Genomic DNA, 26,174 nt, shown 5'->3' on the forward strand with positions numbered 1-26,174 from the left:
GAATGCAAGAATGGGTATTCAGACATGCCCCTGGACGACAACATTGAGATTTGGGAACTGTTGTTAACTGAATGAAATAAATCAATCATTAACAGATGTGTTGATATGTTCTTTTGTCTTTTATTCTCTGGTTTGAACAGCACAAAGACAGAAATAGCATCAGGATATATAAAGCACAGTCACGGATATAAAAGCTAAACAGAGGAAATCAACAAATAAAAGCAAGGCAGCGGCTGCTAGTACAGGCCAGGAAGGCAATGGGTGTGTACGGAATATGTAATCATACTAAATACTATTTCTAATGTACTGTTAAGTAAAAAATGAATGCAGTAAGCAACAAATATAAACATACTAGGATCTAGGATTAAACATTCTAGGCTCATATATACTAGGACCATACATACTAGGATCACACATAGTAGGATCATACATACTAGGATCACACATAGTAGGATCATACATACTAGGATCACACATAGTAGGATCATACATACTAGGATTATACATACTAGGCTCATACATACTAGGATTATACATACTAGGACCAAACATACTAGGCTCATACATACTAGGATTATACATACTAGGCTCATACATACTAGGATTATACATACTAGGACCAAACATACTAGGCTCATACATACTAGGATTATACATACTAGGCTCATACATACTAGGATTATACATACTAGGACCAAACATACTAGGCTCATACATACTAGGATTATACATACTAGGCTCATACATACTAGGATTATACATACTAGGACCAAACATACTAGGCTCATACATATTAGGATCATACATACTAGGATCTACCTTAATATTAATTACAGAGAAATTATTTTATAGAATAGCATGTCATATCACTTAATCCGGCATAGCCAAAGACACGACACTACTATATACATTTCTATTTCCAAACAGCCTACTATTTAGGATGCAGGTACAGGTGTCCGGACTCTGACAATTTCTCTGGGAAAGTGCAGGTGAACATTCTGCACATTTGTAAGTATCGTTCTATAGCTATTGCAGTTTAAACATGTGATTTACAACACTTTCGTTAAAGGAACATGGAGCAAAGATCTTAATATTATACTATTTCAGCTTTTACACCATCTTCATCCTCCTCCTTCTCATCATCATCATCATCATCATTACTTTCCAGTAGGTATTGACATTGTATGTACTATGTTGTATTTACATACAGTATATACATATTAATATCCGTCAGTAATGTTGTTATTACTATTTTAAAACAAATCTATGTATTTGGGCATTAAATATCATAGGGAAAACCCTTCAATCTCAGAGGGGTATGCATTATATAAATGGGACTAGTATAACTAATGCATGTAGTTATTGTCATGTGGTCAAGACTCTCAAATTATAGTACATTTGTTCACCACTTGTTTACCGATTCCCATTACCGTTGTCATTTTTTCTATCTCTTCTTTATGTTTTATCTCCAATTCCTTCATTTTATCAGTCAGTTCTTTGTCATTATGACCATATTGACGCTTTAATTCATCACTCTCCTCTTTGTGCATTTGCATAAGTATCTCCTTCTCTTCTTTATATTGTTCACACTCTCTCTAAAGAAGTTTAATTCCTCTGCTGGCGCTCTGGCCTCTTGTTCATATTTATCCTTCTTTTCTTTTGTTTTCCTTTCATAATCTGCCTTCATTTCTTTCCATTTCTTCTCTTCTTGTTCTCTCCTGACTTTATCTTCCTTCTCTTTCCTCCTGTTTTCTTCTTCACGTTCTTGTTGAAATGTTTCTTCCAGTTTTCTTAGTCTTAGTCTCTCCTCCACTCTTCTATTTACATCCTCTTGAAATCTTCTTTCCTGTTCCTCTCCACGTTCTCTCTCCCACTGCTCTTGTTGCATTGTCATTTTGTCTGTCAACTCTCTCCTCTTTTCTTCAAAGTCTTGTTCTATTCGGTCTCTTTCTTTCTGCTCGGTTTCTCTCCTCTGATCTTCTGATTCCTTCATCTTTATTCTATCTTGGTCCCTCTCTATTTCAAACTCCTCTCTCAATCTCCTCTGTTTTTTCTCTTGTTCTACAAGAGTGTCTGCCTCCATCTGTCTCCTCAGCCTTTCTTCTTCCTTTTGTCTGTCTCTTTCTTTCTTCAACTGTTCCTCCCATTCCTCTTTTTCTCTACACATGACCCCTTGGAGTTCTGTTTGACCTTTCTCTGCTTCCTCTATTTTGCTTTGCCACTCTTGTCTTTCTTTCTCTTCCTTCTTTCTCCTCTCATCCTCTTCTTTCTCTCTCCTTTTAATTTCTTCCTCCTGTTTCCTTTTTAGTTTATCAAACTTCCTTTCTTGATTTTGAAGCTGTTCTTCTCTGTCTTTCTCTTCTTTTCTCAGTTTTTCCATCTTCATTTTATATTCTTCTTCCTTTTCTTTTTGGAGGTTTTTCAACTTTATTTCCTGAGTTTTTATCCCTTTTTCCATCTTCTCTTTTTCTGTGTCCCATTTTTTTTTTCAACTTTTCACCCTCTTTCCTTTTTTTGTCCTCCAACTCTCTTTCTTCCTTCTCTGCTTTCTCCTTGTCTTCATGTTCTTTTCTAATAGCTTCCTCTCTCTCTCTCTCAACAGTTTTTCTCTCAGCTGTCTTTCTTCCTGAACTTTCAATCTCTCCTCTTCCAACTTTGAGTTCATCTTCTCCATGTCTGTTTCATGTCTGACCTTCAGTTTCTCCATGTCAGCCTTTATCTCCATCTCTCTCTCCTTCAGTATTGCTTCCTGTTTGTGTTTAATGGCTGCTTCTGCCTCCTGGAACATCTCATTGGTGTAGAAACTGCCCTTGTTCATGGACACCATTTCGTTAATCTTCTGAAGAAGCTCAGTGACCTGTGTACGGTCATCTTCAACTCTGTTGTTGAAGACATGGAATCTGTCTCCACAATCTCTGATCAGTTTTTTCAGTTTAGCACTCTTGCTTTTCCCAATGAAATCTTGAATTGATTTCTTTCCCAAGTCATCTCCTTTAGTAAACAGAACTAAGCAGAACATTCCTGCCCGTGGACCAAAGGTTGTCTCTATGAGGTCCAAAGTGTCCAGCTCCTCTTGTGTGATTCTCCCGATACACAACACTATGATAAACACATGGGGTACAGGAGCTGACAAGGAAACACATTTCACTATCTCTTGCTGAACATCTTTATTAGACAATGTTGTGTCAAAAAGACCAGGTGTGTCCACAACAAAAACTGTTCTTCCATCAACTCTGCCGACGGCCTTCTTGCAAACTGTTGTCACAGAATCAGCGCTGGAATCAGACTCAAATTCATCTCTGCCCAGGATAGTGTTTGCAGAGGAGCTCTTCCCATTGCCAGTTTTCCCAATCAGCACCACCCTTATGCACTCTGTGCTGGAACACTCCATTTCAGCACCTACAAATTAAACAATACATGATAAGATATGAATGTTAATTACTGCATGAATTGATATTGAAATCAACACAGAAGGTTCATAGTGTTAAATCATTGCTTTCCCAATCACCCCCCAATATTTGTTCCTCCCTGTGTTCAACAAACTCACCTTGTGACATGTTCCTGATTTTCTCCTCTAAATCCTTGATTCTTCTGTTTTGGTCCAGTTCTGATTGGTGTTTAGCCTCCATGTACATGTACAGAGTGTAGCAGGTTCTGTTCTGATCCATCATTTTGACTATTTCTGTTACAAGTTCTGTTGTCTGCTTAGAGTTCTCAATCTTTGAAGCATCAAAGATGTTAAACCGCCTTCCGCATATCTTGATCAGTTGCTTTGTGTCTACATTTTGTTCCACAAAGTCAACTGCAGTTTTATCAACTGGAATGTTATCCTGTCTAAACAGGACCATGACAAAGTCATTGACTCGTGAGCTGAGAATCTTCTGGATGGTCTCCAACTCTCCTTTGTCTTCATCAGTGATTGGACCCAAAGGTACGACCAGGAGGAAAACATTGACTCCAGAGTTACAGAGAGAGACACAGTGGAAAGTCTCACACATCACTTCCTCCTGAGTGAGATGTGTTCTATACAGAGCAGGCAGCTCGATGAGGGTGACCGGCCGACCACACACCTCTCCTTCTCTCTTCACACACACTGAGGAGCTGGACTTTGGACTGGACTCTGTCTGACCCAGTATGACATTGGCTATAGAAGTCTTCCCAGCTCCTCTTCTGCCACACAGCACCACGTTCAATCTCTGAGCCTTTGGTGTCATGGTATCGAGTGTCGTCTCTTCATTGGAGGTGAGGTATCTCCATTCATTCTCCTCTACCATCTTTTCTATTGTTTCAGTTAACTCTTTGTGGTCACATCCTTGTTTGTACATTTCATGATGCCTTCCTCCACATTCTTCAAACATTTGTCTCAGATGAGGATTTCCTGTGACTCCCTCGTGAGTAATGATCACCATTGAGTACTTGAAGGCCTCTTTACCAAATATGCTCAGGATCAACTTGAATGTGTTTCTGTTCTCCTCTGTGAAGTCCTCAGGCTTCAACACCAGCAGGACCCCATGAGGCCCAGGAGCAGAGAGGGACTTACATCTCTCCATCTCCTGCATCAGGGACTTCACAGTCAGATGTGGAGCAAAGAAGTCTGGAGTCTTTACAACAGTAACAGACTTGCCATTCACCTTCCCACTGGCTGACTCACATGGTTGTTTATAGTTGAAGAAAGGAGCAAGCCTAAAAGCCTCTTTCTGTAGGATCATGCTACCCACTGTACTCTTCTTGTCGTTGCTCTCCCCAGAAGCACAATCCTGAGTGAAGACACTGTAAAACACATGTACCCATTGATTAATATAAGGATATGCATATAAAACATCATGTAGTTGACCTGTTAACCAAATTTTCACAGTGGAGGATTGTCCCTGTTACAAATTAATAATGTTTTTCTCCCAATGCTTGTTTTCAAAATGCTTGACCGTAGTAGTCAATAATATTGTGTGAGTTCAATTCCAGCATTTTATTTTGCACAGTGATTCCCCTGGTATCCCTCACATTGTACGCCAAAGCACCATTATTAATGGCCACCATAGAGCCCCACAGTGGAGGTGTCATAATACCCATTAAACCTAGAGGTCAAACAGGGAAATGGTTCCAATCGTTTTTCCACCATTCATTTTTCCAATAGAGGATTTTAGAATCACTTAAAATAAGGGCTGTGTTTCGTGTAGGCTTAGGTAAGAATCTCTGGATTAACTATGTAATGTTATCTACATGTAGTAATTAATAAATTGGCAACATTTCTTTAAATGGACAATTCTGTGTACTGTCTTGTGCAAGATTTAAAATGACCTGTTAGCAAAGTTGTCAGCTATGACATTCAGGAGCTTGTAGGGATTTGTAGTTTTGCATGATATCTACATTGATGCTAATTAGCATTTTCTAATTTGAGAGTAAATAGAGACAAATATATTGATAAGGGGGGGGGTCTACACAGCAAATCGCTGCACCTCAAAAATAATCTCTAAATGTTGATCCGTATTTGTCTTTTAATCCACCAGAGGGCAAAATGACCGCAAATTGATAGATACTGTTGGTTTATGAGCTGTGAAATCATACCTCATTCTAATCGTTAAAAGTGTTAAAACAAAACAATGACATGAGCATTATACTAGACTATAAAGTACAGTAGGACCTCAGAGATACAAACACATTGGGAATGGAGGTCGGCAAAATATTGAAATGGACTTAAGTGAAAAATAAAACGTATATATATATATTTTTTGTTCACGTCTACCTACACAGCTTTTGTACCATATTTGCCTATCAGGATAGACATTTTGAAAACAGAAACAACAATAATGAAAATGTGTCCTAATGACAAATCCTTCTGCGCCGTAGTCCTCCCTCTTAAATAACAAATAGTTGCAATAGGGTGTCTAACTACTGAATTTTACCCACATTTTTCATGACTGCTTGATGGCTTCCTTCTTTCTTGCTTAAATGATACCAATCCTGAAAAAAAGTTGACACTATTAATTTCAGTGACTTCCTCTTTGCAGTCCATTTAAACCAAATTTAAATTCAATGTTCATTTCACAATAAGTTTTGTGCTCTCTGTATACTTACCAGTTTCTCTAATGTTCTCCCATTTGTCCAGTTGTGCTGATTCACCTTGTTCCAAAACATCCTTTCCAAGTTCTTCCTCAGAGGAAGATTTGAGACTTCCATCAGTTTTACTCCTGTGGATTTCCTCTTTCCCTTGTACCATGACACTTGAACTATCTTCAAATACATCACAGGTGAGATAGTCTCCTCCATTCTCCTTTACAATCTTGTCAACATCTGCAATAAGTTGAGTGCAGTCACTGAGGTGCTGCCTCCCTCTACAGGCTCTGACCATCTGATTCAGAGGGTGATCCTCATCCATGTGTTCCCTCTTGTCTTCATGAGTTGTCAGTACCATTGAGTAGTCAAAGGACCGGTCACTGAGGGTGTCTAGGATGGTCCTGATTCTGTTTCCCTCTTCCTGTGTGGACTCCTCAGGCTGCAGCACCAACAGGAACACATGAGGTCCCGGGTCAGACAGAGTGACACACCAACGCAGTTCCTCTGAGAGTTTGTCATGTGAGATGTGAGGGTCTAACAGGTCTGGAGTGTTGATCACAGCTATGTGTTTGTCCTCCACCCGACCCCTGGCTCTCTCACAGTGGTTTTGTACATAGTTGGGGTCAAATGCCCCTCTGTCCAGGATGAAGTTCCCAACAGCACTCTTCTTAGAGCCATTCTTTCCGAGAAGCACAATCCTTAGCTCTGTAGGACTTTCAGACACTGTAACATAAACACCACCACAACCTTATTTAAAATGTCTGCTGGAAAACATTGTTGAAAATATTGACACTAACATTTTGGTTTGCTTTTCTTTCAGAACATTATGCACCATATTTCAACAGAACAACATAAATGCACAACTCTTCAATCTAGACAGAGAAAACAAATCTGTTTGATATTTTACTGATCACTCACTCTTTGGGGGCAATAGTTCCACACTGTTGCGTCTCCGGGCCTTTGGATTCGAGACTGAAAACACATCCAATTAACAAGCATCAGTATTTTGTTGATTGTTGCTTGTGTTGAATGTGTGTGATGCAGGGCAGTATTACATGAGCGATTTTAAGACTAACATTTTTTACCCAAATCATAGAAAAACAAACATAGACTGCCCACCCCAACTCACGCCCTGACCATACTAAATAATGACAAAACAAAGGAAATAAGGTCAGAACGTGACATACATGTTGTATCCCAGGTACCCAGTACATTCCCTTTATCAAAATAATTCACATGTTTAATTAAAACTCAGAAGAAAAAAACGTTCTAATAATCCATATGTGTTTACCCCTTTATAAGATATTGTCTCTAGGAAACAAGAAATCTCCTCAAATCCAAAGGTTAAAAAGAAACAAAACATTACATTTCCCGGCCTTTTCAATTTGGTAGAAACATGCCTCTATCTCAATCGCTCCCTTCAAGATTACAGCCCCAGAAAACATTTCCAAAGAAAGACAATGAAACATTGTACTCCCTCCAGTCATTAGTTTTAAATTTCCTCAATGGTTCAATATGCTTAATTGAAAGTGCGCCCCAAGCTTGCTTTGTAACATTAAATCCCATTCAGTCTGTCTGCAAACAGTCTCCCAAAATGCTTAAAACCTGCTGGTACTAGGGGGCAGTATTTTCATTTTTTTTTAAATAACGTTCCCAAATTAAACGGGATATTTTGTCAGGACAAGATGCTAGAATATGCATATAATTTACAGCTTAGGATAGAAAACACTCTAAAGTTTCCAAAACTGTAAAAATATTTTCTGTGAGTATAACAGAACTGATGTTACAGGCGAAAGCCTGAGAAAAATCCAATCCGGAAGTGACTCATCTTTTGAAAGCCCTGCGTTCCGATCCGTCCCTATTGAGCTGTGAATGCCCTATCAACCAGATTACGCTTTCTACGTATTCCCCAAGGTGTCTACAGCATTGTGACGTAGTTTTACGTATTTATGTTGAAGAATACCCGTAGGCGGCTTCATTGCGCAAGTGGTCACCTGATGCTCCCAGAGAAATTCTCGAGTAAAATACAGAGGTAGCCATTATTCCAATCGCTTCTACTGAGAAACCAATTGTCCCGGTTGATATATTATCGAATAGATATTTGAAAAACACCTTGAGGCTTGATTATAAACAACGTTTGCCATGTTTCTGTCGATATTATGGAGCTAATTTGGAATATTTTTCAGTGTTGTTGTGACCGCAATTTCCGGTCGATTTCTCAGCCAAACGTGAAGAACAAACGGAGCTATTTTGCCTACAAAAATAATATTTTGGGAGTCTCGTGAGTGAAAACATCCGAAGTTCATCAAAGGTAAACGATTTCATTTGATTGCTTTTCTGATTTTCGTGACAAGGTTGCCTGCTGCTAGCAAGGCATAATGCTATGCTAGGCTATCGATAAACTTACACAAATACTTGTCTAGCTTTGGCTGTAAAGCATATTTTGAAAATCTGAGATGACAGGGTGATTAACAAAAGGCTAAACTGTGTTCCAATATATTTCACTTGTGATTTTCATGAATAGGAATATTTTCACTAGAGGTTAATAGGAATACCCTGCCATTAGACACCCACAACTGTGATTAACGTGCACTGTCCCTTTAAAATAAAATTAACTCAACCTGCAATCCCCTTTACCGACCTGACATGGTTCCACCTAATGGAAACAGATTATAATGTTTAGAATACATTAACTTCCTGTTCAAATTCACTGGTGTTACCTAAACAATCAATCCAAAAATCAATAACCCGGGAACTATTACCAAACGTTTACGATTCAACTATTCAGACCTCCCTCTCTTACAGCCAAATATAGCCCAGTGAGCGCCACCAACCAGTGATGCCCACCTAGCAATTTTGTTGCTAGATTTAGCATCTTTTCAGACTACCCTGACAAATTGAGCTACTTTTAAAAATGTATTTGGAACTTTTAGCAACTTTTGAAAAGTGACTCAAAGCTATAATGCATGCATTGTCCCTCTAAATGACTCAAACCATTTTCTCTGTCACACCCTCAGTCACAACATCATTGCCTGGCTGCAAAAGTGCATTGTGAGTGATGTCAGCAGCAGGCGCTCAGCCCTTGCCCAGGCAGCAGCAATTTCAGCGAATTGCAAATCATTGTTGGCTGACTGCAGCAGCAGTAGTACAGGTTTGACAAGCCAATCCCAATGAATGTAGTTGGTCACGAATGTTTGATCTTGAACAGAACTTACAACATCAATCAACATCTCTCAATCAAAATTGTACTGCCAGAAGTACAGAAAAGAGTGGGAGTCTGTACCTGAACAACTGTCAAATCAATTTGAGTAACGTTATTGTGTATTCTATGTAATGGCGCAGTTTCACGTTATCACGCAATGATATCACAACGTCATTTAGCAATAAATCAACCTGCCTCCAGCAATTTACCCTGAAAATGAGTTGACAAACCTGCAATCAACTCTCTTATTCCTGCCTCTAGGCAAAAATATACCCCTCCTCAAAACGAGTTCTGCTTTATTTCTAGCGTAAGAGTAAAACCAAACTTTCCAACTTTCTCTACTCCAAAATGTAAAAGAACCATGTACTTCGCTAAATTTATAACGTATGTCAGTCAATCCATAAGAATAAAAACATTCGATGGGCACAACTATCGTAATTATCTCTCCGTTATTATTTAGAATTCATTAGATTTAGGTAACGGTCTCTTCTATGATTCAGCATTTTAAATACGACTCCATTCCCAATACGTTATTCCAGTGGACCATTTAGGCAAGACAACGTATTCCAACGTCATCGCCCCGCTATTATTTAGAATGGATGAGTCTTTCAATTGAACCTAAACAAGCTATTAAAACGTTCAGTTTATATCTTAAACAAACACTAACTGTTAAGGGATTTTAAAAAATCTATAATGACTAATTATGTATACATTTCAATCAGGATGTACTAATCAGAATACTATTATGTTACTGTACATGTACTAATCAGAATACTATTATGTTACTGTATATGTACTAATTATCTTTTTATGTGTGTAAATGTGGTCAAGAGTTAGAACAATGACTGTCTGTTCCTTGGTAGAAATGAATTAACGATATCTTCAGACTGGCTAGAATGCTTATCTACACAAGAAGACCTTGACTCATAAATTATATTAAATTGGTAGGGAGATGACGTGGGAAGGCTTGAGATACAGCCTTTGTACCAGGGTGGGAGAAGAGACGGGTTGGTACTGGAACTAATGACGTCATTTCAGTTTATAACCTGTGGTAACCTGTATCGTGTTCAGTACTCTCGTGAATAAACTCTGCTGATTGACTTTAAGACTGGGCTCTGTCCATTAGTATAGAATAAGGGTCTTACAAATCCTTATGAATTGACAGAGTCTCCTGCGTGGCAGGCAAGCACTATCGAGACCACTCCCAGAAAATGGCCCAAATTTAAAGGCCCAAGCGTTTCCCCAGTGAGGATTCTCCTTACTGTCTCTCCCTTCTTGTCTCTGCCTTTCTTATTCTCTGTCTGTCTGTCCCCTTCTCTTCTCATTTCCTCTCTTGACTCTTGTCCCCTTTTCTCAACTTTCTCCCTTTCTTTTTAAAATCTTTCCTGCTCTTTCCCCAAGAGTAGCAATACATATTCGACTCCTGTCTGTCTGCTCTCTCTCTCTCTCTCTCTCTCTTATATCATTAATTCTAATTTTTCTACATACAGACTTCTCTCAAATTTGAACTTATTTCTCCATTTTGTGAATTAGATTTACCTCTCATCCCCGGTTAATTCCGGGACCTCCTTTGAGGATTTACTGCCCATGTTTAATAAAACCTTGTAGTTACTATGATATTTCTCACAATCTATGTGTATGTATTTCTATGATCTATGGATGTGCTCTTTTTACCGTTATCCAATCACTATAGTTGTTATCACAATCTATGTGTATCTCTTTTAACCTATGTGTATCTATAGTTCTGTTTTTGGGTATATTTACACACTATGTGTATGTGATGTTTGATGTGTGTTTCTCCTTTCTGGAAACTTTATGTATAGAGTTGACTGTCGATCGGACATTAGGTCTCACCCATACAACTATCTGTTGTGTCATAGGACTTTTAAAGTTAATATCTCGTATCTTCACTCCGCTATATTAGGCTTCCTCCTTTTTGTACTTTATTTCAGTACTGTCTGTTGAATCAGATTGATGGTCAATTCACCCTGTGTTTAATTGACCATTCAAGTTATCTTGTTCGCATAGAATTACCTTCCTATCTCACCAAGCCTAGTTTATATCCTCACTCTCGGTTTAGGACTTTATTTAGGTATGTCTGTTGAATTGGATCTATGGCTAATCTACCCTATGTTTAATTAGCCAAATGAGTTATCTTATTTGCACAAGATCACCGTCCTATATCCCCCTTAATAACCCCTCTGGCCACCAAGGCACCCGGATCTATTAAGCCTTAATAACCCCTCTGGCCATCAAGGCACCCGGATCTATTAAGCCTTAATAACCCCTCTAGCCACCAAGGCACCCGGATCTATTAAGCCTTAATAACCCCTCTGGCCATCAAGGCACCCGGATCTATTAAGCCTTAATAACCCCTCTGGCCATCAAGGCACCCGGATCTATTAAGCCTTAATAACCCCTCTAGCCACCAAGGCACCTGGATCTATTAAGCAAATTTGATTTATGGTAGTGCACCTTACCTCAGGTCATTTCGGACCTACCCCGTTATCGATTTTGGTTAGTAAAAACCTCCTGGTGAATCTGTTTGGAATACCCAAGCTCCAATTATTGCTAAATTCTAAACATTTTAGAACATCAAATCAAAGATATCTTAAATCATTCCCCCCAAATTCGTAAATAAAGATTTACTGACTGGTCTTGTAGATTTGGGAAAAGCAATTAAGGTTGGATCCCGTCACCCTCTCTGCCGACCTTAGGCCTATACCGGCCTGTTATGGAACCCCAATATCAGGGGACAGGTCTTTCATTTACGGGTCAATGACCCGCCCGTGCACGGTATTTCGGTGTGGTACCTTTGGACGGCAGGGACAGGTATTGGGTTCCGGCTCTCGAAGGACCAATTGTCAAGAGAATTTTGTTCTCAATGTTCATAAACTGAACTTCAATTAAAATACTCTTGTCTGTTACTAAGAATTTGTAAGGTTCTTATTAAAATGAAACAGACAGAGGCCAGTCTACCATACTCAGCATGTTTATTTCCTGTACATTGGTCTATATACCTCACATTTTGTCTAAATGTCCCTCCTCTCAGAAACAATGACAATATAGTTCACAAGACTTTTCCTACTCATACATTGTCTGCCACCTGTTATACAATCTCCTACAAGCCCAAGGTCTCTCCCCTCCCTGGGTGGGGACAGAATGAACACAGTAGTACACCTTGTCTGTTGATAGCTCCTCTTATCATTTGTTTCACACGTGCACCCTGCTTACATACTACAAAGGAACAAGAAGTTCTAATTCTGACTAGAACTTCACACATCAGATTTATATTTATGATTCTAATACATTTCATACAATCGTATAGTGACAGGGTAGAAATCTGTTTTTTTTTACCCAGTTCTACATTAAATGTATACATCATTTAGTCATTATTCATAAAAATCATAACACACAGTCATGAACTCATGAAACTTAGTAGGGATCCAATATAATTTGCAAACGCTTCATGCAAAGATGACGTTGTTTTCTGTAGAAGTGCTGGTCTATCATTTTGCAATAAAAAAAATTAAGCACTTTTCTGTCCTGGACTGCTGCTTTATCACATGTATATTGTGGGTGTTGAAATTGACAGTGTCCTTGAATGGAGACTGTTAACTAAAGTGCTCAACATGTTGAAAATGACACCCTAGCACATCGATAAATAATGAACAACAGTCCAGCAACATCTGTCACACACTGATCTGTTTCACCTGTCTCCACCCCCCACCAACATCTCCTACATCCTCCCTGTTCCTCATTGCCCCTGGTCGCATATATCCCTGGACTTTGTCACTGGTACACCTCAATCAGATGGCAACACCACCATCCTTACTGTGGTGGAAAGGTTTTCCAAAGCTGCACATTTCATTCCCCTTCCCAAGTTACCCTCAGCCAAGGAAACGGCCCAGCTTTTGGTGCAGCAAGTCTTCCGGATCCACGGACTTCCGGGTCAACATGGTCTCCGATCGGGGTCATCAGTTCTCGTCCAGGTTCTGGAAGGCATTCTGCACCCTCATTGGGTCATCGGCCAGCCTTTCCTCCGAGTTTCATACCCAGTCTAATGGCAAATCGGAGCGAGCCAATCAGGACATAGAGACCACTCTGCGCTGCCTCGTCTCTGTCAGCCCCACCACCTGGAGCCAGCAACTTCAGGTAGGCGGTAGGCGGATCACCACCGAACCCCGGCTCCCCACTATCGGCCCGGGCAGAGGGTATGGCTGTCCACCCGTAATTTGCCACTCCGGGTGGCCTCGAAAACATTCACCCCATTTTATTGGTCTATTCCCCATCTCTAAAGCCGTTAGCCCCTCTGCTGTTTGTCTTCTGTTGCCCCGTACCCTCTGTATACATCCCACTTTCCATGTGTCTAGGATTAAACCTTTGTCTCACAGCCCTTTGTATCCTGTCTCCACACCCACCAGGTGTATCCTATTTTCCCCATTATCCCCTATGTATTTATACCTGCGTTTTTTGTTTGTCTGTTGCCAGTTCGTCTTGTCTCGTCAAGTCGTCCCAGCGTGTTTTCCTTGTGTTACCTTTTCTCTAGTTTTGTTTTCTAGTCTTCCCGGTTCCTGATCTTTCTGCCCTGAGCCCGCCTGCCGTTCTGTCCCTTTTTGACTCTGTCTTCGATTATGAACCTCTGCCTGCGCTCAACCTGCCCTTTTACCTGATCCTTTGTGATAATAAATATTCTGAGAACCGAACCATCTGCCTCCTGTATCTGCATCTGGGTCATATCCTGAGTCGTGATAACATCTTTACTTTCATGAGTCATGGCCAGTCTGATCTGTCCAAGGTAAGGGCTTTGAACAATGGTTATAAACAATTAATAATTGAAACAAATAGGTTTAGAAACCATAAATGGAGTTTTGGACAATTCCCCTTTATGTACATGTAGTTTTAGGACAGAGAACATTCGTATTCAAAATAGAATCTGAAGTTCAGTAGATCAGGCAGCTATCACATCACAGGAGAGGGAAGTGAACTCCCATGCACAAGCACATAGCCGCGGAAGTTCTGTGTGGGAGTCTAACCTCTTGCATCACACTCACTCTGAATTATCTTTGGTTCACACTGCTGCTCATATCACCGCAGTCTATTTGAAAATATATTTACATTTCAGGTATTATTAAGTTACAATAGTCATTAGTTATAATAAACTGGGTGCTTTGAGCCCTGAATGTTGACTTGTTCAGAGCCGTGGTATCTCAGACAATTGTCAGATAAATTCTATAGAAAGAGGGAGTGTAACAGCTGTTCAAAGGAGAGGACCAAGGTGCAGCGTGGTGAGCATACATTTTCTTTATTAATCCAAATGACGCCAAACAAAACAATAACCACTACAAAAACAAATCGTGAAGCTCAAAAGCAAAGTGCTCTAAACAAGGTCAACCTCCCACAAACACAGGTGGGAAAAAGGGTACCTATGTATGGTTCCCAATCAGAGACAACGATAGACAGCTGTCCCTGATTGAGAACCATACCAGGTCATACACAAAGAAATAGAAAACATAGAACACAAAACATAGAATGCCCGCCCTGACCAAACCGATAGAGATATTAAAAAGGATCTCCAAGGTCAGAGCGTGTAGATTCCTCCAACAACAACTTTATTAAAATATTTTCAAAAACGAAGCAACCAATAGCAACCACTCAACAGTGCACTGTTGGGAAAGCCCAACAAACAGAGTTGTCTCTCCCCTCTTATTGAAAAAAGCACAACCTATTTTGTCTACGTGGCAGTTTAGCAGATGGGTGGAAAGTTGGTGTGTAAAAGCTGATTTAGCTTGTCTGTTCAGATGAAGGTAGCTGACGTTGCCACCATTGTCTGTTCCTTCCTGCATGTTCCCACCCATCTACATTCCTGTAGACTGAGGTCGCACCCAAACGTCTCTCATCTGTATGCCCAGAAGCCACATCAGACAATCATGTATCAGCAAAAAATACTAACATAACAATGGACAATTCTCTAAGTACAAACAGCATAGTAGTTCTAATTAAACAGTATAGTATGTCATTAATATTTCATTTCCACCACACTGTATACCACGGGTATGACAAATCTACATTAATAACCAGTTTATAATAGCAATAAGGTACCTAGGGGGTTTGTGGTATATGGCCAGTATACCACGATTAACGACTGTATCCAGGCACTCCGCGTTGCGTCATACATAAGAACAGCCCTTAGTTGTGATATATTGGCCATATACCACACCCGCTCGGGCCTTATTACTTAATTACACTAGTCCCATTCAAATAGGGCTCAAGATTCTCACTGTACAACACATCTGTACATTAACGATATTTCTGCCTGATACTTCTCATTCAATTCATTGGTTTTCTGAGTCAGTTTTGTTTTATCATGACCATATTGATCCTTTAAACGCTTATACTCCTCTTGGTGCTTTTGTCTTAGTTTCTTCTTCTCTTCTTCATGTTGATCCAATAGTTTTTGGAAGTCATTTTCATATTTCTCTTTAAAGTTATTCATTTCCTCTGCATGTCTTCTGGCCTCTTGTTCATATTTATCCATATTTTCTTTTGCTTTCCTTTCATACTCTGCATCCATATCCTTCCATTTCTTCTCTTCTTGTTCTCTCCTGACATTATCTTCCTTCTCTTTCCTCCTGTTTTCTTCTTCACGTTCTTGTTGAAATGTTTCCTCCAGTTTTCTTAGTCTTCGTCTCTCCTCCTCTCTTCGATTTATATTCTCTTCATGTCTTCTTTTCCACTCCTCTGTAGTTTCTTTCTCCCACTGCTCTTGTTGCATTGTCATTTTGTATGTCAACTCTCTCCTCTTTTCTTCAAAGTCTTTTTCTATTCGGTGTCTTTCTTTCTGCTCTGTTTCTCTCCTCTGCTCTTCTGATCCCTTCATCTTTATTCTATCTTTTTCCCTCTCTCTTTCAAACTCCTCTCTCAATCTCCTCTGTTTTTTCTCTTGTTCTACAAGAGTGTCTGCCTCCTTCTGTCTCCTCAGCCTTTCTTCTTCCTGTTGTCTGTCTCTTTCTTTCTTCAATTGTTCCTCCCATTCCTCTTTTTCTCTACGCATGACCTCTTGGAGTTCCGTTTGACCTTTCTCTGCTTCCTCTATTTTGCTTTGCCACCCTTGTCTTTCTTTCTCTTCCTTCTTTCTCCTCTCATCCTCTTCTTTCTCTCTCTTTTCCATTTGTTCATCCTGTTTTCTTTTCAGTTCTACAGATTGCTTTTCTTGATTTTTAACTATTTTTTTTCTGTCTTCCTCTTCTTTTCTCTGTTGTTCCATTCTCATTTGATATTCTCTCTCCTTTTCTCTTTGTTGTTTTTCCAACTCTTTTTTCTGAGTTTGTAATTCTTTTTCCACCTTCTCTTTTTCTGTGTCCCATATTGCTTTTTTCCACTTTTCATCTTCTTTCCTTTTTTTGTCCTCCAACTCTCTTTCTTCCTTCTCTGCTTTCTCCTTGTCTTCATGTTCTTTTCTAATAGCTTCCTCTCTCTCTCTCAACAGTTTTTCTCTCAGCTGTCATGTTCTTTTCTAATAGCTTCCTCTCTCTCTCTCAACAGTTTTTCTCTCAGCTGTCTTTCCTCCTGAACTTTCAATCTCTCCTCTTCCAACTTTGACTTCATCTTTTCCATGTCTGTTTCATGTCTGACCTTCAGTTTCTCCATGTCAGCCTTTATCTCCATCTCTCTCTCCTTCAGTATTGCTTCCTGTTTGTGTTTAATGGCTGCCTCTGCCTCCTGGAACATCTCATTGGTGTAGAAACTGCCCTTGTTCATGGACACCATTTCGTTAATCTTCTTAAGAAGCTCAGTGACCTGTGTGCGGTCATCTTCAACTCTGTTGTTGAAGACATGGAATCTGTCTCCACAATCTCTGATCAGTTTTTTCAGTTTAGCACTCTTGCTTTTCACAATGTAATCTTGAATTGATTTCTTTCCCAAGTCATCTCCTCTAGTAAACAGAACTAAGCAGAACATTCCTGCCCGTGGACCAAAGGTTGTCTCTATGAGGTCCACTATCTCACTATCTCTTGCTGAACATCTTTATTAGACAATGTTGTGTCAAAAAGACCAGGTGTGTCCACAACAGCAACTGTTCTTCCATCAACTCTGCCGACTGCCTTCTGGCAAACTGTTGTCACAGAATCAGTGCAGGTTCCAGACTCAAATTCATCTCTGCCCAGGATAGTGTTTGCAGAGGCGCTCTTCCCATTGCCAGTTTTCCCAATCAGCACCACCCTTATGCACTCTGTGCTGGAACACTCCATTTCAGCACCTACAAATTAAACAATACATGATAAGATATGAATGTTAATTACTGCATGAATTGATATTGAAATCAACACAGAAGGTTCATAGTGTTAAATCATTGCTTTCCCAATCACACCCCAGTATTTGTTCCTCCCTGTGTTCAACAAACTCACCTTGTGACATGTTCCTGATTCTCTCCTCTAAATCCTTGATTCTTCTGTTCTTTTCCTCCAGTTCTGATTGGTGTTTAGCCTCCATGTACATGTACAGAGTGTAGCAGGTTCTGTTCTGATCCATCATTTTGACTATTTCTCTTACAAGTTCTGTCGTCTGCTTGACGTTCTCAATCTTTGAAGCATCAAAGATGTTAAACCGCCTTCCGCATATCTTGATCAGTTGCTTTGTGTCTACATTTTGTTCCACAAAGTCAACTGCAGTTTTATCAACTGGAATGTTATCCTGTCAAAACAGGACCATGACAAAGTCATTGACTCGTGAGCTGAGAATCTTCTGGATGGTCTCCAACTCTCCTTTGTCTTCATCAGTGATTGGACCCAAAGGTACGACCAGGAGGAAAACATTGACTCCAGAGTCACAGAGAGAGACACAGTGGAAAGTCTCACACATCACTTCCTCCTGAGTGAGATGTGTTCTATACAGAGCAGGCAGCTCGATGAGGGTGACCGGCCGACCACACACCTCTCCTTCTCTCTTCACACACACTGAGGAGCTGGACTTTGGACTGGACTCTGTCTGACCCAGTATGACATTGGCTATAGAAGTCTTCCCAGCTCCTCTTCTGCCACACAGCACCACGTTCAGTCTCTGAGCCTTTGGTGTCATGGTATCGAGTGTCGTGTCTTCATTGGAGGTGAGGTATCTCCATTCATTCTCCTCTACCATCTTTTCTATTTTTTCAGTTAACACATTGTGGTCACTTCCTTGTTTGTACATGTCATGATGCCTTCCTCCACATTCTTCAATCATTTGACTCAGATGAGGATTTCCTGCGACTCCCTCGTGAGTAATGATCACCATTGAGTACTTGAAGGCCTCTTTACCAAATATGCTCAGGATCAACTTGAATGTGTTTCTGTTCTCCTCTGTGAAGTTCTCAGGCTTCAACACCAGTAGGACCCCATGAGGCCCAGGAGCAGAGAGGGACTTACATCTCTCCATCTCCTGCATCAGGGACTTCACAGTCAGATGTGGAGCAAAGAAGTCTGGAGTCTTTACAACAGTAACAGACTTGCCATTCACCTTCCCACTGGCTGACTCACATTGTTTATAGTTTAAGATAAAAGCAGACTTAAGAGCCTCTTTCTGTAGGATCATGCTACCCACTGTACTCTTCTTGTCGTTGCTCTCCCCAGAAGCACAATCCTGAGTGAAGACACTGTAAAACACATGTACCCATTGATTAATATAAGGATATGCATATAAAACATCATGTAGTTGACCTGTTAACCAAATGTTCACACTGGAGGATTGTCCCTGTTACGAATTAACAAAGCTTTACTCCCAATGCTTGTTGTCAAAAAGCTTGACAGTAGTAGTTAGTAATATTGAGCCAGTACAGTTCCAGAATTTTATTTTGCTCAGTGATTCCCGTGGAATCCCTCACATTGTACGCCAAAGCACCATTATTAATGTTATTTATTAATTAATTCCCTCACATTGTACTCCGAAGCGCCGCGTTTAATGGCCACAATACGGAAAATCACTGCACTAAGCAGCACCACAAAAATCATCTATAAATGTTTAGCAGCATTTCTCTTTGTATCCAGAGGGAGCAATGACCTCAAATTGATAGATACTGTTGGTTTATGAGCTGGGAACTCATAACACATTCTAATCGTTAAAAGTGTTAAAACATAACAATGACATGAGCATTATACTAGACTATAAAGTACAGTAGGACCTCAGAGATATGAACATATTGGCATCATTTTGAAATGGGACACGTCTACCTACACACCTTTTGTGCCATCAGGATAGACAAAAAATGAAAATGGGCCTTAATGACAAATCCTTCTGAGCCGGGAAGATTTGAGGCTCCAATCAGTTTTACTCCTGTGTTCTTCCTCTTTCCCTTGTACCATGCCACTTGTATCTTCAAATACATCACAGGTGAGATAGTCTCCTCCATTCTCCTTTACCATCTTGTCAACATCTGCAATAAGTTGAGTGCAGTCACTGAGGTGCTGCCTCCCTCTACAGGCTCTGACCATCTGATTCAGAGGGTGATCCTCATCCATGTGTTCCCTCTTGTCTTCATGAGTTCTCAGTACCATTGAGTAGTCAAAGGACCGGTCACTGAGGATGTCCTGATTCTGTCTCCCTCTTCCTGTGTGAACTTCTCAGGCTGCAGCATGACCAGGAACACATGAGGTTCCGGGTCAGACAGAGTGGCACACCAATGCAGTTCCTCTGAGAGTTTGTCATGTGAGATGTGAGGGTCTGGAGTGTTGATCACAGCTATGTGTCTTCCCTCCACCTGACCCCTGACTTTCTCACAGCGACTTTGTACAAATGCCCCTCTGTCCAGGATGACTTTTCCAACAGTACTATTATCAGAGCCATTCTTGCTGAGCAGCACAATCCTTAGCTCTGTAGGACTTTCAGACATTGTAACAAACACCACCACAACCTTATTTAAAATATTTTCTGTAAAACGTTGTGGAAAATGTTGACATTAATATTTTTGTTTGCTTTTCTTTCAGTATCACACTACATATTACAACAGAACAAAATAAATGCAGAACTAGTCAATCTTTCAACTGTGTTCCAATTCGTTTTGAAACTGGAGGATCTGCGCCTCCAATTTGACATCACAAGCAGAACCTCTATCATTGTCCTGTCTTGCCACAGCACTGTGAGCTGCAGCACAATCCCCCTCAGGAAACTAAAAATATTTGGTATGGGTCCTGAGATCCTCCCTGACCAAGGCCCTTTTTCTCCGATTTCTCAGTTTGGCCGGATGGCCAGCTCTAGGAGGAGTCTTGGTGGTTCCAAACTTCTTCCATTTAAGAATGATGAAGGCCACTATGTTCTTGGGGACCTTCATGTTTTGGTACCCTTCCCCAGTTCTGTGCCTCGCCACAGTCATGCCTCAGAGCTCTACCGACAATTCCTTCGAATTCATGGCTTGGTTTTTCTCTGACTTGCACTGTCAACTGTGGGACCTTGTGTAGACAGATGTTCCTTTCCAAATCATGTCCAATCAACTTGAATTTACCACAGGTGGACTCCAATCAAGTTGTAGAAACATCTCAAGGATGATCAATGGAAACAGGATGCACCTCAATTTCACATCTCATAGCAAAGGGTCTGAATACCTGTGTAAATAAACTCAGCAAAAAAGAAATGTCCTCTCACTGTCAACTGCGTTTATTTTCAGCAAACTTAACATGTGTAAATGTTTGTATGAACATAAAAATATTAAAAAACTGAGACATGAACTGAACAAGTTCTACAGACATGTGACTAACAGAAATGGAACAATGTGTCCCTGAACAAAGGGTGGGTCAAAATCAAAAGTAACAGTCAGTATCTGGTGTGGCCACCAGCTGCATTAAGTACTGCAGTGCATCTTCTCATGGCCAGCACCAGATTTGCAAGTTCTTGCTGTCAGATGCTACCCCACTCTTCCACCAAGGCACCTGCAAGTTCCTGGGGGGAATGGCTCTAGCCCTCACCCGGCGATCCAACAGGTCCCAGATGTGCTCAATGGGATTGAGATCCGGGCTCTTTGCTGTCCTTGGCAGAACACTGATATTCCTGTCTAGCAGGAAATCACCCACATAACTGGCAGTATGGCTGGTGGCATTGTCATGCTGGAGGGTCACATCAGGATGAGCCTGCAGGAAGGGTACCACATGAGGGAGGAGGATGTCTTCCCTGTAACGCACAGTGTTGAGATTGCCTGCAATGACAGCAAGCTCAGTCCAATGATGCTGTGACACACCGCCCCAGACCCTCCACCTCCAAATCGATCCCGCAAAAGAGTACAGGCCTCGGTGTAACGCTTATTCCTTCGACAATAAACGCAAATCCAACCATCACCCGTGGTGAGACAAAACCATGACTCGTCAGTGAAGAGCACTTTTTGCCAATCCTGTCTGGTCCTGCGACGGTGGGTTTGTGCCCAGGCAACGTTGTTGCCGGTGATGTCTGGTGAGGAGCTGCCTTACAACAGACCTACAAGCCCTCAGACCAGCCTCTCTCAGCCTATTGCGGACAGTCTGAGCACTGATGGAGGGATTGTGCATTCCTGGTGTAGCTCGGGTAGTTGTTGTTGCCATCCGGTACCTGTTCCGCAGGTGTGATGTTCGGATGTACCAATCCTGTGCAGGTGTTGTTGCACGTGGTCTGCCACTGCGAGGAAGATCAGCTGTCTGTCCTGTCTCACCTGTAGCGCTGTCTTAGGCGTCTCACAGTACGGACATTGCAATTTTTTGCCCTGGCCACATCTGCAGTCCTCATGCCTTTTTGCAGCATGCCCAAGGCATGTTCACGCAGATGAGCAGGAACCCTGGGCATCTTTCTTTTGGTGTTTTTCAGAGTCAGCAGAAAGGCTTATTTAGGGCACTATTTAGTGTCCTACGTTTTCATAACTGTGACCTTAATTGCCTACCGCCTGTAAGCTGTTGGTGTCTTAACAACCATTCCACAGGTGCATGTTAATTAATTGTTTAGGGTTCGTTGAACAAGCATGGGAAAGTTATTTGGATTTTTATGAAATATCTTTGAAAGGCAGTGTCCTGAAAAAGGGACGTTTCTTTTTTTTGTTGAGTTTACGTTTTTATTTTTTTGCAAAAATGTCTAAATACCAGTTTTTTGCTTTGTCATTATGGGGTATTGTGATGTCATTATGGGGTATTGTGATGTCATTATGGGGTATTGGGATGTCATTATGGGGTATTGTGATGTCATTATGGGGTATTGTGATGTCATTATGGGGTATTGTCTGTAGATTGATGAGGATCTGTATTTTAAAAATCAATTTTAGAATAAGGCTGAACGTAACAAAATGTGGAAAAAAGTCAAGGGGTCTGAATACTTTCGAAGGCGCTATATACAGTACATACATATCTTTAGAAATATATATTTTCCTTTATTATTTTCCGCTAACAGTACCACTCCTTCCCTAACTGGAATAAATGAATGAACAACACTTAGGCTTCTATTTCCAGCTTATACATACTACATGTATATACATTTTACGGACACAATCTATTTTACAATAGTTATCTTTCATTTGTTTTTAGTCATGTCCTTCTTCTACCTTCAACCTCTCTCATCGGTTTCTGATGTCCATCCAGTTTGATTTCTGTTTGCCATATATTTTTAACTGTGCTGTTTCACAAAATTTCTGAATCTATATACGTTTTACAGATACAGTATATTTTACATGAGTTATCTTGTTGTTATTAGTCCCACCCTTCAGTTCCATTCAACCATACCCATCTATCTCTTAACCACATCCATATTGGATTTATATTTGCCATATATTGTTCAGCTGTGCTGTGGTTTCACAAAAGTTCTGAACCTTTCTATTCTCATAGTTTATACAGATTGTAAGTTAAAGATAAACATTTTTGCCTTATGTATTATATATTGTTGATCGATTGACTATGACTGTTCAAAGCACTCAGTAGTGCTATCTGCAGAGTCAGCTCCAGGTAAATGTTGCAATTCTTCAGCCATTCCTGGACCTGTGACCAAAAACAAGCTACATATACAGTGGGGCAAAAAAGTATTTAGTCAGCCACCAATTGTGTAATTTTCATCATAGGTACACTTCAACTATGACAGACAAAATGAGAAAAAAAATCCAGAAAATCACATTGTAGGATTTTTAATGAATTTATTTGCAAATTATGGTGGAAAATAAGTATTTGGTCAATAACAAAAGTTTATCTCAATACTTTGTTATATTCCCTTTGTTGGCAATGACAGAGGTCATAGGTTTTCTGTAAGTCTTCACAAGGTTTTCACACACTGTTGCTGGTATTTTGGCCCATTCCTCCATGCAGATCTCCGCTAGAGCAGTGATGTTTTGGGGTTGTTGCTGGGCAACACGGACTTTCAACTGCCTCCAAAGATTTTCTATGGGGTTGAGATCTGGAGACTGGCTAGGCCACTCCAGGACCTTGAAATGCTTCTTACGAAGCCACTCCTTCGTTGCCCGGGTGGTGTGTTTGGGATCATTGTCATGCTGAAAGACCCAGCCACGTTTCATCTTCAATGCCCTTGCTGATGGAAGGAGGTTTTCACTCAAAATCTCACGATACATGGCCCCATTCATTCTTTCCTTTACATAGATCAGCCGTCCTGGTCCCTTTGCAGAAAAACTGCCCCAAAGCATGATGTTTCCACCCCCATGCTTCACAGTAGGTATGGTGTTCTTTGGATGCAACTCAGAATTCTTTGTCCTCCAAACACGACGAGTTGAGTTTTTACCAAAAAGTTATATTTTGGTTTCATCTGACCATATGACATTCTCCCAATCTTCTTCTGGATCATCCAAATGCTCTCTAGCAAACTTCAGATGGGCCTGGACATGTACTGGCTTAAGCAGGGGGACACGTCTGGCACTGCAGGATTTGAGTCCCTGGCGGCGTAGTGTATTACTGATGGTAGGCTTTGTTACTTTGGTCCCAGCTCTCTGCAGGTCATTCACTAGGTCCCCCCGTGTGGTTCTGGGATTTTTGCTCACCGTTCTTCTGATCATTTTGACCCCACGGGGTGAGATTTTGTGTGGAGCCCCAGATCGAGGGAGAATATCAGTGGTCTTGTGTGTCTTCCATGTCCTAATAATTGCTCCCACAGTTGATTTCTTCAAACCAAGCTGCTTACCTATTGCAGATTCAGTCTTCCCAGCCTGGTGCAGGTCTACAATTTTGTTTCTGGTGTCCTTTGACAGCTCTTTGGTCTTGGCCATAGTGGAATTTGGAGTGTGACTGTTTGAGGTTATGGACAGGTGTCTTTTATACTGATAACAAGTTCAAACAGGTGCCATTAATACAGGTAACGAGTGGAGGACAGAGGGGCCTCTTAAAGAAGAAGTTAAAGGTCTGTGAGAGCCAGAAATCTTGCTTGTTTGTAGGTGACCAAATTCTTATTTTCCACCATAATTTGCAAATAAATTCATTAAAAATCCTACAATGTGATTTTCTGGATTTTTTTTCTCATTTTGTCTGTCATAGTTGAAGTGTACCTATGATGAACATTACAGGCCTCTCTCATATTTTTAAGTGGGAGAACTTGCACAATTGGTGGCTGACTAAATACTTTTTTGCCCCACTGTAGACAGTACCAAAATAAATGATCTAGACTGTTTCTTTGCAGCAAAATTGGCAGAGCTGGGAAGGTTGTATCCCCCATTTATATAACATTCTATTGGTTGCAAGAATTTGTATAATTATACATTTTGAATTCGGCGTCGTTTTGCGTATCAGTTCAGAAACCATGTTCCAGGCTCTGGTACTTCGACAATTTCGAACAACTATTTTGCAATCTATATGGCACAGCTGTCCATATTTTGGTCCTTAAATGAAACTGGTATACTTTATGATTTATCACAATTTTCTTAAATGAATTTTGGTCTTTAATGCAGGGCAGACAGACAAGTTCCTTACTTTTTCCCCCTTCCACTTGCCTCTTCCATTTTTGCGGTAATGTTGATTGTAACGTTGGGTAGAGCAGATGTTTCCATATACTTTTATTAGCTGCATGTGTGTGATAACTTGGAGCCTTGATGGCTGTAAACAAATGCCGCAAATCTCTCTCTCTACTGCAGCAGACGCGTTTGGATCTGTATGGGCCCTTCTGGACAAGTCCGTTAAAATTACACATACCGAGACCCGTGAAAATCATATCAGTTCTGACAAAGACCCGTGACAATTTTTTGAATTCTGGTCCCAGATTGGGTCTCGGGTATTTGTGTACAGGTGGATCCGTGAAGACCTCTTGTTCAAAACCACTCAAATGTCGCCAGCAACAAATTGTGACTGATAAGGTTAAGATTGAAAGATTTATTTAGTATTTGGTGTCACTTCAAACTACTAGTCTGAACAAGGCAAAAGTTAACAAAGTCCTTGCTAAACTGGTTAGTCAGCTAGTGTAATGACTGGATACATATCTATGTCGCATACAGGATCTCTGCCAAGCTGAATGAAATGGAAAACCCACCCTGATCTCATAGGCAGGGCGCAGCTTTCTTCCAGATTCCAGACCCTTCTATGACAGGCTCTGGAACATTCAAGCACTGCAGCCAGTCAACTAGCTAGGCTGCGGTTACTGTATTATATTGTGGTTGGCATCTGGATATGTTGAAAACACAAAAATGCTATGGTCATTTTAGTAAACAAATATTAAATCAATAGCTCGTAATTCCAGTAAATAAGTTAATGAATGATCTTTTAACAGTGATTCTCCAACAAAGTAAATTTTAGCCAACAATTTAACTCCTAACTATGTTCCAAATGTAAAATGCAAGTCATGGCTATTGATCATTATCACATGTGGATACTCAGATACATTAAAATATGTATATTTCTATGAATAAATAGGCAGGTATATCATAATTCTGGTATTAGGTAATGGGCTACAGATTTTTAGTTTTTATGTATATATCAATATTTTCCCAGCTATTTCTATTGCCTTTGAAGCATTACTGGTT

At 40.5% G+C, this 26,174-nt stretch overlaps 2 protein-coding genes and 2 pseudogenes across 2 annotated transcripts; all 4 read right to left on the minus strand.

The window, feature by feature from the left end:
* Window positions 1–1,507: 1,507 nt before the first annotated feature.
* On the minus strand, window positions 1,508–4,289 carry LOC135563066 (golgin subfamily A member 6-like protein 25; annotated as a pseudogene).
* Window positions 4,290–6,034: 1,745 nt separating this feature from the next.
* Window positions 6,035–8,030, minus strand: LOC135563118 (GTPase IMAP family member 4-like). Its single transcript, XM_065006093.1, has 3 exons — window positions 8,015–8,030; window positions 6,970–7,023; window positions 6,035–6,774 (listed from the first exon to the last, which is right to left on the minus strand). Exons 1-3 carry the CDS (start codon window positions 8,028–8,030, stop codon window positions 6,035–6,037), a joined length of 810 nt encoding a protein of 269 aa, XP_064862165.1.
* Window positions 8,031–16,639: 8,609 nt separating this feature from the next.
* On the minus strand, window positions 16,640–17,788 carry LOC135563067 (GTPase IMAP family member 9-like; annotated as a pseudogene).
* Window positions 17,789–17,950: 162 nt separating this feature from the next.
* LOC135563119 (GTPase IMAP family member 8-like) lies at window positions 17,951–20,117 on the minus strand. The gene is made up of 2 exons (XM_065006094.1): window positions 19,780–20,117; window positions 17,951–18,884 (listed from the first exon to the last, which is right to left on the minus strand). The coding sequence occupies exons 1-2, from the start codon at window positions 20,115–20,117 to the stop codon at window positions 17,951–17,953; spliced, it is 1,272 nt and encodes a 423-aa protein (XP_064862166.1).
* Between the last annotated feature and the right edge of the window lie 6,057 nt (window positions 20,118–26,174).

Source organism: Oncorhynchus nerka, linkage group LG20 (assembly GCF_034236695.1).
Source record: "Oncorhynchus nerka isolate Pitt River linkage group LG20, Oner_Uvic_2.0, whole genome shotgun sequence".
NCBI lineage: Eukaryota > Metazoa > Chordata > Actinopteri > Salmoniformes > Salmonidae > Oncorhynchus > Oncorhynchus nerka.

Bases quoted from the DNA above. Each gene is read 5' to 3' on its own strand.
- LOC135563119 (XM_065006094.1), bottom strand. From the start codon at position 20,117: ATGTCTGAAAGTCCTACAGAGCTAAGGATTGTGCTGCTCAGCAAGAAT. The intron at 18,885-19,779 runs GTACTGAGAACT...TGTGTTTTACAG, and splicing joins GGTCCTTTGACTACTCAATG to TGTCTTCACTCAGGATTGTG.
- LOC135563118 (XM_065006093.1), bottom strand. The intron at 6,775-6,969 runs GTGAGTGATCAG...TTTATGTTACAG, and splicing joins GGAACTATTGCCCCCAAAGA to TGTCTGAAAGTCCTACAGAG.